This window comes from Salvia hispanica, chromosome 5, assembly GCF_029641045.1.
Source record: "Salvia hispanica isolate PSC_SH4W2 chromosome 5, Shi_PSC_v1, whole genome shotgun sequence".
In the NCBI taxonomy this organism is placed as follows: Eukaryota; Viridiplantae; Streptophyta; class Magnoliopsida; order Lamiales; family Lamiaceae; genus Salvia; species Salvia hispanica.
Genome location: NC_142696.1, coordinates 631,877 through 646,012, shown reverse-complemented (window position 1 = coordinate 646,012; position 14,136 = coordinate 631,877). Strand labels below are relative to the sequence as shown.

Sequence of the window (14,136 nt, the reverse complement as noted above, 5' to 3'; positions counted from 1 at the left end):
AGTATTATTTATTTCATTTTCACATCACTTTCCCTAGTACAAAAAATTTAATACTATTAAAAAACATTATGAAAATACCGGTAGAAAAGTCCTACTACTGTAAAGGGGTAGTTTGATATGCATATTATTAAAGCTTTACTTTATTTAATTCTTTACTTGGTATTCGAGAATGAGTGGCTTAGCACTTTTTCATGGTTTATTGTTTTTTCTTTTTTCTGTTTTAAATGTCGTAACAACCGTTATATGTTTTTATTATAATGAGGATTCATAATATCAAATTATAATTATTTTATTACACAAAAAATTAGACCACTTTATATTTACTATTTTTAGCTGCGTAATCTGTAACTTCTAAACTAGTACTAGTAGTAGAAGTAAAATAATTAGCACGAGAATTAGGATTTAGAACAATTTATGTAGAAAAAGCCGCCCTAACTTGTCTCACTTTCCCCATTTCCTCCGTCAATCGCTGTGGCACCGCCGTGATTCTAACCCGGCCACCGACTCCAGCCTGGTGTGTATTTCCACAATGAATCGGGTAGTACCGCAATTGAGCTGATTGAAATGGCAGCCGTGTGAGATTGGTTGCGAGCTTGGTGGAATCTGTGGTACTTTTTCTCTCTAGCTGAAATTTTATCCTATTTTAGCGAATTCTTTTACTTCTCAATTATTTTATTTATTTCGCGCGCTTGCTTCTGTCGGGGGTTATTGATTGCGTTAGTGTATGTATCTCTGTTTATACTAAATTACTAGCTGGTTGAGCTCTGAATAGAAGGATGTGATTGGGAATGTATGAACAATGAAGGAATTATGAGGTTTTGGAATTATCTGTGGCTAGTGGTTTGGTTAATCGTTGTTATTTATGGGAATTTTTTTAGCAAAATGTGTCTCTGAGTTTGTGGCAAGAGCATACAGTGTACAGACCTGAATTAGGGGTTTCTTTTTGTCTAATTATTGATAAAAAAATAATATATCCCCGTGTGCATCGGAGTTAGCGTCTGCGAGTTCTCCCATGAACACAAAAAATAAAATACAGTAGTGGAGTGCGATCTATTGTCTCCCATGTTTTGAGATTATCTTGAATAGTCTGTTGGGAAGCTTCGTGTTGTGTTGTTTTTATATCTTAGTTAGTCAGTTTTTAGTTATGCAAAAAGCAATCAACTAGGTGATTCTAGAATGGAACACTTTTAGTGTGTGTTTTATGGCTTAAGGTCCAACTACTCGTAGTTAGTGTTTGTGTGATGTAGCTTAAATGAATTGGGATTTCTTGGATTAGGACAAATATTTGGAAGAAGAGACAGAATAGCAAGGGATTCTACAACATTTCTTGAGATGAACTGTGCAAACATATTTTTTCTGAAAGAAAACAATATATTAGTAACTAGCGTAAGGATTTGTTTATCAGGATTCTCAGAGAGTCAAGTCACTATGTGGACTAAAACAAGAGATGCACACACAGAACTTGTTCAATACGAGCATAATTGACTGCCAATAATTCTATGGACATTCATTTCAGCTTTTTTTGTTGGAGAGCTACGTTTACATATTTTTATGGATATATTGGATTGTGCATGGACATTGAAAAAGAACATTTTGATTAACAAATGATGAATTATTTTTTTTCTGTAAAGTAGTATAGTAATTGTTTATATTTTTTTTATTCAAAAGCAGAGTTTGTGTGCATGCCAGAGAAGCTTTTGTTCTGCACTTCTATAGCTTTACCAATGAAGCCAAGAGCCACTGAGGCACAGCGGAGGTCGAGAAATGTTCCAGGGGAGGGGCCAAATTGGATTTTTATTGCAGGGAGTGCTCTGATTAGTACTTTGTCAATGCGCCTTGGGTATAAGCTCAAACAGGTCCTTGATGCTAAACAACTGGACAGCAGTAGTCCAAGTTTAAAAGGTGTTGAATGCATGTTCATGCAACTTATTCCAGAAAATTCTGTTTATATTATCTGAGAGTTTACTGTAATTGCAGTTAATGGAAAATCTACCGATGGAAAGAAATCGGGAAGCTGTCCAATGCATTCAAATGCCTTTTGCTATCCTCAAGATGAAGATGTTTGCTACAGCCATTATTCAGGTAATCACATCTTACTACCGGTCAAAAGCCTTAATAAGACGGTTTCTCAGATTTTGGAGTGTGCTAAGATTTACCTCGAATATGTAAAATCATATACTACATGCATATGCATGTTTGTGCAACCGAACTCGATTTTCTTCAATTTTCTCTTGCCGGAGAAAACTTGTACTGGTGGGTTGAAAATGTGTCTTTTGGGGGCATTGATTCTAGTATTTGGCCTGATGGAAGTAATGATCTAGTTCACCATTCACAGTTACTTGCATTATTGATATATGGTCAAGAGAATTGGCATTATTGATAGTTCCTTCCTGATCATGTAATCGAATACTAACATTCATGCTTGCCCCTTTGTATTTAACTATTATGTTCCTCTTTGAATTTTCCATAAAATTTACAGGTGATCGCTTGAGCTTTCTAACTATCTCTACTTCACTGATCTATGTATTCCTAAAACAGGATCCGGGAATGTGATGGAAATCAAACCACACGCCAATGGTCAGATGATGTCAGAACCTGAAATGGCTCTTCCACTAGTGACTGTTCCCGTTTCAGAGTTCAATAAAGAAAATGGCGTGATGTGGTCGTCTTCTCCTGACCGCCTGGAGCTGCCCCAGAAACCCTTCCACCAATCTAACAGCTCCGACTCCCCTTGCGTCTCAGAATCTGGTTCCGACATTTTCAGCAAGCGGGAGGTCATACAAAAGCTGAGACAGCAGCTAAAGAGAAGAGATGACATGATACTAGAAATGCAAGATCAAATTGCAGAAGTGCAAGCCTCTCTTGCCGCACAGGTTTCACATTCTTCGCACTTGCAATCTCTTCTGGATGCTGCAAACAGGGATTTGTTTGAATCAGATCAGGAGGTACAGAGACTACGCAAGGCAATAGCAGATCGCTGTGTCGGACATGTCCACTCAGGTGAGAAGCTCCCCACAGTCCCCATTTGGCCAGCTGAGAACAACGGGCATGTGAATGGTTACCCAGAAGTCGAAAACAACATGGAGTCTCCAGAGAAAGGGAGAAATGGGGAAAGGATTGAAATGTTGAGGAGGGAAGTGAGTGAGCTGAAAGAATTGAATAAAGGAAAAGACTACTTGCTGCAAGGCTACAAGGAGCAAAACTCGGAGCTTTCGATCAAGATCAAGGAGTTGCAGCACAGATTGGACTCTCAACTTCCAAATATTTTGTAGGTGAATTTAGCTTTCTTGTGCATTCTGAATGTGGCTTCCTGTTGTCTTTTCATCCATCCAATTAGAAGCTCTCAATTTTGCAAACATTGTTTTCGCATTTTCTTGTTACCCTCTCATTCTTCTTCCTTGTGCATATCTGGAAGGGAGAGTGAGATGTTCATAAGTTTAGAGTTCAACGCTGAGTGCCACGATTTTGAGTTTATTTTGGAACACAATGAACTTGCAAATGCTATTTGCTCTTTGCAGCACCTTCAATGTGAGTGCTGTTATTGTCTAACTCTTTCGGTTAGAATGTTCATTCTCTTCTACTTTTATTTCTATTCTGTTTATATACCTTTGCAATTTTGAAAACTGTATAGTTTGCCTAGCTTATGGAGTATGAGATACATAGAAATGATAGAATAGAATTATGAAATAAGTGGGAATCTGTAATATCAGCACTCTGCAAGGTTCCTATAAGTACCACTTTGTCTTGGATATAATGTGATTATATCTTCAAAACGAGGTGCAAAAGAGAGCCATGTGTAACTGGTCGAAATTCAATGGAAAATGCTTTTAAATTGTAGGACTAGTAATTTATATTTGGCTTATAGTATTATTTTATAGTCACGCATATATAACATTATCTTTATATAGACTATTCAAAATACCAAAATTGTAGGACGAATCACATTTAGTAATATACCAAGTGTAACTCAAACATGTTTCTAGTTATACACTCCTAATCTTGATCAATTAGTGATTTTACTAAGTGTTCTCATAGTATAGTAAAACATGGTAACTAAGTTGGAGCATATATAAACCTTAATATACTATGAATAGTCTACTTATAAGTTACTCTATTTTAAGTCCACAAAAATGAGCTCCTAGTTACATATACAAACTTCCACTATGTTTAACTTATGCCAGCCCATCTCCGGAATGCTTTCACATGCTCGAGCCTCATGCGTTGCGCCTCGTCCTTAGCCTCGGCCAAAGTCAAGGTCCGGTAAAGGTTCCTATGAAACTTCAAGAACTCAGTTTTATAGCCCCACTTATCCAAGAACATATCATTCTCCATCATAAGATGAATAACCTCCATCACCCTCTCAAAATAGCCTCCCTGAATAAAATTCAGCAGCACCAACTCATACAATTCTCTCTTGTATACTGTATTTCGATTCACCATGCTCCTCTTGATGTCGCCCCACAAGATTGTAATCTCACGAAACATCCCCAAAGAACTATACCCACAGATAAGATAGAAATATGTGGAAGCATTAGGGTGGATCTTCAGCTTCTGCATTTTCCGGTATGTCTCTCTTGCATCTTCGATCATCTTGGCCTTTGCAAAGAAGAAGATGGAGGAATTGAACTGATGTAGTAAGACTCCTCCATCTTCTTCCCTCATTGTTTGGCTGATTGAGTTGGCCAAATTTGATGTGTGTTCAACTTCTGAATCTGAAATCTTTGAGGATGTTTCTATATCAAAACCGAGTCTTTGGATTTGTGTCACAAGCCCTTCTGCTTCCCTCACCATATCTCTACTGTAATAAGCAGACAAAAGCAATGTATATGAACTTAAACAGACAGAGTGATTTTCACTTTCCATTACCAAATCCTCAAGTATGTCATGAGCTGTTTCAAGCCACCCCAAGTAAACACAAGCATCGATCACCTGAGAACAAGGGCTGCTTTTATCTGGTGAATTGAGCATTTCTTGAATGGTGATCAGAAGCCTCGAGAGCTCATTGATTCGCCCTGCTCTCTTGTACCCTGTGATGAGCTTGGCCAACCCTTTGTTGGTCAGAACAAACTTTCCATTTTTATGCAATAAAAGCTCCTGCCTTTGGTTGAGTTTATACACAAAATCCTTGTGCAGCTGCTGAGGTAGAAACTGCAGCTTCAACCCCATCTTTATATTGTCCGATCCAATCGAAACAGTGCAGGATCTCTGTTCATTCCGACCCCTTAAATACAACTTGGACAGATCTAACAAAAGTGCGGATGCACTATCGATATCATCGAACATAAAATTCAAGCTCAACAAAGAGTCATAAAAGGGCAGGTAGTACTGAACCAAATTAACAGGAACCATATCCACACAATCTTTCAACTTCTTCAACTCGTCCCTCGCGGCATTCATTTCGTGCATACGTGCAATAATCACAGTGGTATGGGCATCTGCCGCCACTCCCACTACCGGCATCAGCTCCATAATCAGTTGCCCCTTTAAAGAAGCTCCATATCTAACACAAGCAGAAAGAACAAGGTTGAAAACCATAACATCAGGCCTTGTCATTGTTCTGTTTACTCTCTCTTCCTTTAAACTACAGCAAATTTCCCCCAAAACATTTGATGCTAAATATGCCCCAATTTCTGTCTTCACCAAATGTAGAAAAACCATCTGCAAGACTTCCAAAGGCGGCAAGATCTTCTTCTCCAGCATCACTCTAAAAACCCTTGCAGCTGGAACAAGAATCTGCGCCCGGGCCAAGGAAAGGAGCAGCTTCGTCATCACCTCGGGTTTAAGCAAAACCGGCCTGTCCTTCGAAAGCCTAACAACTAAATGAGAAGCCATACGAAGAGATTTGGAATCAGATGAATACGAAGACTCAGTAATCAGATTAGCCATAAGAGATTGATCGACAAAGCCATAAACACGCACAAAGTTGTTATAAGTTTCCCAAGCCTCATCGATTTTGTGTTCCTTCAACTCTCTCTCTAGCTTTCCTAACAAGCTCCATCGAGAGGGGCCTTTTGAACACAGCGTTGAAATTCCTTTTGGAAAGTGACTCACATTGTGACCTAAGGCAAATCTTCCACCAGATAATGATCTTAATAAACCTAAACCTCTTTGCTTCTCTCTTATCAACGATCGAATCATGAATTACGGAATAAATAATCATCGACCACATTCAATGAGAAAGCATCCTGATAAAATGCGAAGCTAGAGTGAGAAAGTGCGACTGATTCCACCAAGCTCGCAAACAGACGCAGACGACTGCAATTTCAATCAGCTCAACTGCGGAGTTAAACCGATTCACTGTGAAATTGACACCAATCTAGAGACGGTGGCCGGATTGAGTAGTTAGAAATCGCGGCAACCATCCTGCAAAACCCATATTTGGAGTAGAATTCACCTCCAAAGATGCAGTAGAAGTGTAGCTACTGCATTTCACTTTATGAAACTTGTGAAAATTGCAATTGGATCCCTTGTAATGATGTATTTTGGAATAGACGCCGGGAATTACCTGATTTATGGAGATGCTTGACGATTGAAGAAGTTGGCGAAGAAATTTTTCTGAGATGCAGAGAGAAACGAAAAACAGAGAAGAGGGGCAAGGAGGAATAGCGGCGAAATTTTCTGTAGAGAGAGTTGTATTTGGGTTTAAAGTAGTAATAACACATTTTAATGGGCTCTGGCATAATTAAAATTCATATACTCCATATCCATGTATTTTGTTTTAGGAGATAAACAAACAATCTTTAGTTAAAAAAGTTTATTGATATTTATTTTATTTTATATAAATTATTTGTTTTGTATAATTTGTGATATTATAATGTAATAAATTAAATAATAATATAATATTTAGTAGTACTAATAATAATTGCATTAAATTATTTTATTATTTAGAAAAGCATGGATAAAATGTTGTGGGTTAATGTGTAATTTAAATAAATATGTAGGTAAGATTTGAAAAAGTAAAAAAGGTTGGTGAATAGTATAAATTGTTGGAACAGAATTACTGTTTAATATGATGGAACTGAAAAAATGGGTATGACGTAAATGATCGAAGATGGCCTAATAATTAGCGAACTTTTGAAGAATTAGGCCCATTTTTTTTTAAATGCGGCCCATGTTTAAAATATGATGGGCTCTACTACTGCGTACTACGTTACTTTGGGCTTAATGTGGAAGCCCATTAATTGTAGCCATAGCCCTTTATTTTTAGTACGCAACTATCCTAAATGAATACATTTGATCCGTAGCATTTTACAATATCTTTTGAAGTCTATCAACTATAAATTAATATCAATTTAAGTGTATTTTGTCTATTTCCAATTTTTCCATGACCAAAGTATTCTTAAGACCATGAAAGGCAATTCAATCTATTTACCCTCTCATTTTCATTAATGTATGTAATTTATTTTTCTCTCTTTATTCATCCACATTCTTCTATCTGAAAATTTAAGTTAATCATAATATACAATATATACTATATTGAAATAAAAATTTAATAAAGTAGAAAAACTATGATTTATGAATAGTCAAGGGAATAGATATGAGAACTATGAACAATTTTCATGAAGTTGTTGTAAATGGCCTAATGATAATATTAAAACACGACATTGTGATATTAAACAATTGATAGCAACTATTAATTTTTTATTTAATTAAACGATCATAGATTTAAATTAATATTATATTCAACTAAGAAATGTCATTGTCTTTTTTCATTAAATTGATTTATTGATAATTTCAACTAATTTTTTATACTACGATTACTATATAAGAGTATATAAAATAAAACTTAGCTCTTTGAATTATATAAGATTTCGTGTATGTTAATAAATTTTAATTTATTTTTAATGGTCAATTTTGTATTGCACTTAAAAATAACATATTATTTTATGTATAGCTTCAAGATCAAAAAATTAATATTCCATCTAATAAATTGAACTACTTTTATGTACAATATTGTATAAGTATAATGTTTACATATATTTATACCTAAGTTATTTCACTATTAATATTAAATATATTACAATGATTTAAAATATTACAAATAAGTAAAACTAAGAGTAAATAATTAATAGTAATAGAATATTAATATCATTAAGATATTTTTATTTTGAAATTAAAGTTAGAGTGAACATCTTTTTTGGTACATCAATTATCCCAAATTATAAACTTTAACGAAAATGAGAGGGTAAATAGATTGAATTGCCTTCGTGACCTTAAGGGTACTTTGGTCATGAAAATATTGGAAATAGCCAAAAAGTAATTGAATTGAAATTAACTTATAGTTGATGGACCTCAAAAAATATTATGAAATGTTATAGACCAAATTTGCTCATTTAGGATAGTTGATGTACTAAAAAAGATATTCCCTCTAAAAATAATGATAAAAATATAGTGAAGCGTATATATTGTTTTGTTTTGAGTAAATTGCCGGAAAAAATGTCAAAAACATTATCGATTTCTTCTCAATCCCGCAACATACTATAAAAGTAGTCTCGTAACATATCAAAACTTTGATATTTTTTTCTCATAATCTCAAAATCAGATAAATTATGCATGATATGACAGGCGTGGACAAAATATTTTGCTATTTCATCAAAACTTTTGATATACTTGTCTCATAATCTCAAAATTGGAGAAGTTATGCATGATATGACAAATGTGGACAAAATGTTTGGCTATTTCATCAATGTTGTTTAAGAGTACAACTTGCCAGTCATGTTTTTAACTTTCATATGTACGTGTCGCGTCAATAAATGTAAAATGTCCAGATTATAATATTATCAACTATTTTTATAATTTAAAAGACAGATCAGAAATTGACCAAAGTTAGTGATTTTGCCGGCAACTTACCCTACTTGGTAACTTCAAAATAGATTTCTAATATATCCCCTAAAACTAAACAATCACTTGTTTCAGCTATAAGGATAAAAGAATAAATCTCTTAATATTATTATTTGATTTAAAGGTTATAAATAGTACTGAAAAATGAGCTATGTATAGCATATTTCACAATACTATCAATGCAGTGTAATATTTATGTATAGCATATTTCACAATACTATAAATGCAGTGTAATATTTATGTATAGCATATTTCACAATACTATAAATGCAGTGTAATATTGATTGCATCATTGCATGTCTTTCCACTATGGTCTATAATAAACAAGAGCGCACTTTAAAACTTCAAAATTGTTATATTTTGCCTTCACAAAAAAGGCTTAACTAAATGTGACATACGTACATTAACCTTTTTTTGTGTATTTATGTTTAAAAATATTTAAGATCAGTGCACAATAATTAAGTTATGAGTGCGTAAATAACAAGTTCAAACAGTATTGCACGTATGAACAATAAATTAACCTTGAAAACTCCTCGTCAAAGCATATTAAATTATGTATTAATTGTTCACATTATATGTGGGTCATGAGAATGTGATAATTATGTGCTAATAATAATTTCAAACCTTTTCCGTTGGCAATAAATATTTAGCATATGATGGTACAGTAAATGTTATGTACTGTTACTTAAGAATGACATGAAAATCTTGTGTAGACATATCTGTATCACGTAAATATTAATTGAAAAATAACAAAAATAGTAAATAGTTATGTCATTGTGAGGTAAAATGAGAAAAAGAACATTGCAATAAATAAAAAATCACAGCCAAAAAAAAGATCAAACTATTTGTGCATTTAATTTTGGTACTTGATTGGTTTGCGAAGAATGATAAATTTGGTCGCTAACGAAAATAAATTCATTAGTTCAATAGTCATTACAAATTATGATATTAAATTTCATGGTAATTATGAGCTTGAAAAATCAACTATTATTAGCCGTTTTCCAATCAATACGACGAATAATATTGGACTTCTTTTGTCACATCAAATATTAAAGTGCAACCATAATAATTCAATTGATTAACTCGAAATCGTAACATTTAAAATAGCAATGAACCCATTAGAGACATAAATCGTGAATTTATTTATAATTTGCAAGATTAAATAACACAAGATCTATTAAACACCTATATATACTCTTTCATTAGACAAAAGCCACGATTTTAAAATATAATAATAAATTAAAATAAATACTAATGTTTTACTAGTATCTAGATTAAAACTAAACAGTTTTAGGAGTCCCGGTCATCCATCTTAGCTCATCCCATTTTAGGAGTTTCAGTTAGAATTTGCTATAAAATGTAATAAGCGCAACATTCTCAATCTCATTTCACTCACATTTTATCACATTCCACTATATTTTTTTTATCAATTTTCCTTTACATTTCTTAAAACTTATCTTTATCTCAGTTGAGACTCTTAAAGCGGGACGAAAGGAGTAGTGTACTAGTACTCCACATCTTTTGATGATGATAAACCAATGCATTAATTTTCTGTATTTTTTTAGTGGATGATAATAATAATGCATTTTCCATGTAATATAAATACAAAAATAGTGATTAATGTCTCAATGTAAAATTAACATATAGCTAGTAAAAAAAAAAGAAATAAAAAGACAGTAGAAAACTGTGGTAAAACATTGGTCAAAATGTTGAAAAAATAACTGACTAATTTTGAAATAAATTAAAATAAAAAAGAAGCAACCCTATATGTGAGAGAGCTCATATAAATAGAGGCCACTCTATTTTACTCTCTCGCACTCTTCACTCTCTCTCTCCACATTTTATCGATCTCTGGTACGTCGTACGCATACCATCTCCACTCATCTGTACTTGTTTTGAGCTTTTTTTTCCTTTTTATGCATAATTTATGTGGATGCGCAGTTACTATGACTGTCTTTGTTTATCCTGGCCACATCTTTTGATTTTTATTTTTTTATTTTATTTCTGTATATTTGTGATTATTGTTCAATCGGCGTTAATTTGATTAGTTTATAAGCGCGTTGTGTTAATGCCAGCTGAATCGGTCGATGCTGCAGTTGTTTGTTGGACGGATTAATTAATTCGTGCGCGTTTAATTGTAGAGTTGTTACTGTTGTTAGTGCGCTGTGTGTGTGTGTGTGTTTTGCACTTTGATTTACATTTTAAATTGATGTTGGAGAAAGGCGAGCTGATTTTCTGGTGTTTTTGAGCTGATGTTTATAGTTTTTGATCGAATTTGTTTTGCGAAGTGAATACTAAATATTGACGAAACCGATTTGCCTATTTTTCCGGCATTGGAAGTGTAATCTGATTTCATCTGAACTGTAGGAGTCTGTTGTTCTGATTATAGCTATATTATCCTTCGCGAAATGTTTACATCTATGCAGCAATAGATAGTCTATGTTCATGTTGCTTCGACACTGTCGCCTCACGTTTTGTTTGGTTCTTCATTTTGTAGCTGATTGTTGATATCGATTATTGTGGACTAGATGGACCAGGTAAAGATAGTTATCCAGCTCTTTCTGTTTGTATTGGTTTGTGGCTGTAATGGTAGTTACATAATCCAATTTTGAGTGTAGTATGAAAAGGTTGAGAAGATCGGTGAGGGAACGTATGGCGTGGTGTACAAGGCCCGGGATCGTGTAACAAATGAGACTATTGCTTTAAAGAAAATCCGGCTAGAGCAGGAAGATGAGGGAGTGCCGAGTACAGCTATCAGAGAGATTTCTCTCTTGAAAGAGATGCAACATGGGAATATTGTAAGGTACTTAATAGTAATAAGTTAGTCTAGATACTTACTAATAGTAAGTGAGAAGTATGAGTGTGAACGTGTTCTTTATGTTGCTTTAGAATGTGCTAGTTCTTATTACCGTTTCATTTGATGGCACTGATAAAAAAGCAATTATTTTCTGAGTTTGGAAAGGCTTTTCTAAGGTTGTAGTATTGCATAATCTGTAAACCTTGTGAGACCTGAATTTTGATGTTTGATCACAGGTTACAGGATGTAGTGCACAGCGATAAGCGACTGTACCTGGTATTTGAATATCTGGACTTGGACTTGAAAAAACACATGGATTCTTGCCCAGAATTCTCAAAGGATCCTCGCTTGGTTAAAGTATGTCTCATTTCTCTGCTAAATGACCTTGATTCTTTGTCATAATTAAAGTTTGTTGTCTGATGAGCGCAGTAGAGTACAGGGATTTCATGGTTTCTGCATAGATCAGAAACCAATAATCAATTCAATAACATTCTGTGGTTTTCTACAACTTTTCTCTTGAAATGCATCAGTGTAGTAAAGTAGTTGCTTGATATAATTAGCTGCAGGATGCATAGTAGGTCGGGTGAGGTTGTTTGGTGGTATTATAGTTTTTATACAAAAAACAAATTGATTGTAAGTTTTGTGGGACCATGCATCTGTATTTCAGCATCCCAAGGATAAGTAAAGCAATAATACTTCATAGATGTGTAGCACCTAAAGCTCTTACTTGCATATCAATGTTGTAATTGTGCAAGCTCCAATTTCACAGATGTTTCTGTATCAAATACTCCGTGGTATTGCCTATTGTCACTCTCATCGAGTCCTTCATAGAGACCTGAAGCCTCAAAACTTGCTGATTGATCGACGTACCAATGCATTAAAGCTTGCAGATTTTGGATTGGCTAGAGCTTTTGGCATTCCTGTCAGGACATTTACACATGAAGTATGTTCTATCACTCGACGATACATCAGTTCGCAGGCTATTGTATTCTACTATATGCTTTAGTTCCTCAATTCCCTTTTGGGATTGTTTGTTTATAATCTTACTGTGCATGAAACCTGACGATTTTTCAAAATGAGTTCACCATGTCTAGAAAATACTCTACTTCACTAGCCGTACACTCTTCACCCCGAATGATCACTTTAGAGGAGTTTCCTACTTGATCAGCACATCGCTTGTTTCCCTTAACCACCAGTGCCTTTTTTTGCAGGTTGTGACTCTATGGTACAGGGCTCCGGAAATACTACTTGGATCACGCCACTATTCCACTCCTGTGGACATATGGTCTGTTGGTTGTATATTTGCTGAGATGGTAAACCAACGACCACTATTTCCTGGGGACTCTGAGATAGACGAACTCTTCAAAATCTTTAGGTGATGCCTCTGACCTAGTGATGTTTCATTTGAGTTAAATTAGAGTCAGTCACAACAGAGCAAAATTCTTGACTAAACTTTTTCCTTATGCACTACTTAAACAAACTGACCATGCCTTTATCGGTCATTTGTAGTGTAGACTGAAGATATTCGTAAAATATATTTGAACAACATATCAGCATTTCGAAAACATAATATCTGCTTCCTGTTTATTCTTTTGTATTGAAGAATCATGGGCACTCCAAATGAAGATACATGGCCCGGGGTGACATCTTTACCTGATTTTAAATCAGCATTTCCGAAATGGCCACCCAAGGTGATTAAAATTGGGATCTATTTTAAAACTCACATTCCCAAATTTATTGTTCTAGCTAATTCAGATGTATGATTTTGACTAATATGTTTATTCCACAGGATCTCTCGTCTGTGGTTCCAAATCTTGACGCAGGTGGCCTTGACCTCCTCGGTGTAAGTTCATTTGTCTCCATTGACTGTAGAGTAGTCTTTACACATTTTCCGCTTTCCATTTACTACATAAATGTGTGAGGAACATCTCTGATGTCCAGTCGACTTATCTGCCGTTTCACAGAAAATGCTCTGCTTAGATCCAAGCAAAAGAATTACTGCCAGAAACGCGCTGGAGCATGAATACTTCAAGGATATCGGGTTTGTCCCCTGATTGATGCCCTTGCTTTTTGTTATATTGTATATTTTTATGCGTGGCATCTGCATTTTATTCCTCTCGACAAAAGTGTGATACACGGGTGACGTTATCTTCCCATATCTTCCTTCTCTTTCGGTACGATTTGGTTGATACCAAAGTACTTCTTCACACAAGGAACTATGAAGGAAATCTCAGTCGCCCCTGCTTTCACATGCTCTTATCTTCTCCCCCTTTTGTGTGGCTGTGTCAATTTTTTTCTTTTTTTATATGTTTATTTTTGACAGTTTTGATGTAACATCATGCTATTAGCCAAATGTTACTTTTTGACATTATTTCGGAGCAAACAGTTGCTTATATATTTTATGTACTATGTTGATTGTATATCTTATTTGATATGTTAGAAATTAGTACCTTGATTATTCTTGATTAAAATATGATACTCCATTTGCCTATTTGGTG

General features: G+C 34.6%; 3 protein-coding genes across 6 annotated transcripts; 2 read left to right on the top strand and 1 right to left on the bottom strand.

The window, feature by feature from the left end:
• Window positions 1–326: 326 nt before the first annotated feature.
• LOC125191114 (uncharacterized) lies at window positions 327–3,549 on the top strand. Of its 3 annotated transcripts, none has more exons than XM_048088580.2 (4): window positions 327–608; window positions 1,690–1,902; window positions 1,978–2,082; window positions 2,539–3,549. In XM_048088580.2, exons 2-4 carry the CDS (start codon window positions 1,725–1,727, stop codon window positions 3,270–3,272), a joined length of 1,017 nt encoding a protein of 338 aa, XP_047944537.1. In that variant the 5' UTR covers window positions 327–608; window positions 1,690–1,724; the 3' UTR covers window positions 3,273–3,549. The 3 variants fall into 3 exon arrangements, with proteins under 3 accessions (XP_047944537.1, XP_047944536.1, XP_047944535.1); XM_048088579.2 differs by having other exon boundaries at window positions 1,669–1,902; XM_048088578.2 differs by having other exon boundaries at window positions 337–608; window positions 1,672–1,902.
• A 521-nt stretch (window positions 3,550–4,070) lies between these two features.
• Window positions 4,071–6,613, bottom strand: LOC125186503 (Pentatricopeptide repeat (PPR) superfamily protein). Its single transcript, XM_048082874.2, has 2 exons — window positions 6,506–6,613; window positions 4,071–6,363 (listed from the first exon to the last, which is right to left on the bottom strand). Exon 2 carries the CDS (start codon window positions 6,136–6,138, stop codon window positions 4,168–4,170), a length of 1,971 nt encoding a protein of 656 aa, XP_047938831.1. The 5' UTR covers window positions 6,139–6,363; window positions 6,506–6,613; the 3' UTR covers window positions 4,071–4,167.
• A 4,015-nt stretch (window positions 6,614–10,628) lies between these two features.
• LOC125190556 (cell division control protein 2 homolog A) lies at window positions 10,629–14,058 on the top strand. Of its 2 annotated transcripts, none has more exons than XM_048087883.2 (9): window positions 10,629–10,695; window positions 11,339–11,378; window positions 11,460–11,644; window positions 11,875–11,995; window positions 12,408–12,581; window positions 12,850–13,013; window positions 13,242–13,329; window positions 13,428–13,481; window positions 13,603–14,058. In XM_048087883.2, exons 2-9 carry the CDS (start codon window positions 11,370–11,372, stop codon window positions 13,690–13,692), a joined length of 885 nt encoding a protein of 294 aa, XP_047943840.1. In that variant the 5' UTR covers window positions 10,629–10,695; window positions 11,339–11,369; the 3' UTR covers window positions 13,693–14,058. The 2 variants fall into 2 exon arrangements, with proteins under 2 accessions (XP_047943840.1, XP_088915606.1); XM_089059480.1 differs by lacking the exon at window positions 10,629–10,695 and adding an exon at window positions 10,826–10,964.
• Window positions 14,059–14,136: the final 78 nt, after the last annotated feature.

Coding starts and splice junctions, on each gene's coding strand:
- LOC125191114 (XM_048088579.2), top strand. CDS start 1,683: ATGCCAGAGAAGCTTTTGTTCTGCACTTCTATAGCTTTACCAATGAAG. Junction 1,903..1,977: donor CAGTAGTCCAAGTTTAAAAG/GTGTTGAATGCA, acceptor CTGTAATTGCAG/TTAATGGAAAATCTACCGAT. Junction 2,083..2,538: donor TTGCTACAGCCATTATTCAG/GTAATCACATCT, acceptor TTCCTAAAACAG/GATCCGGGAATGTGATGGAA.
- LOC125186503 (XM_048082874.2), bottom strand. CDS start 6,138: ATGATTCGATCGTTGATAAGAGAGAAGCAAAGAGGTTTAGGTTTATTA.
- LOC125190556 (XM_048087883.2), top strand. Junction 12,582..12,849: donor TCAGGACATTTACACATGAA/GTATGTTCTATC, acceptor CTTTTTTTGCAG/GTTGTGACTCTATGGTACAG. Junction 13,330..13,427: donor TTCCGAAATGGCCACCCAAG/GTGATTAAAATT, acceptor TTTATTCCACAG/GATCTCTCGTCTGTGGTTCC.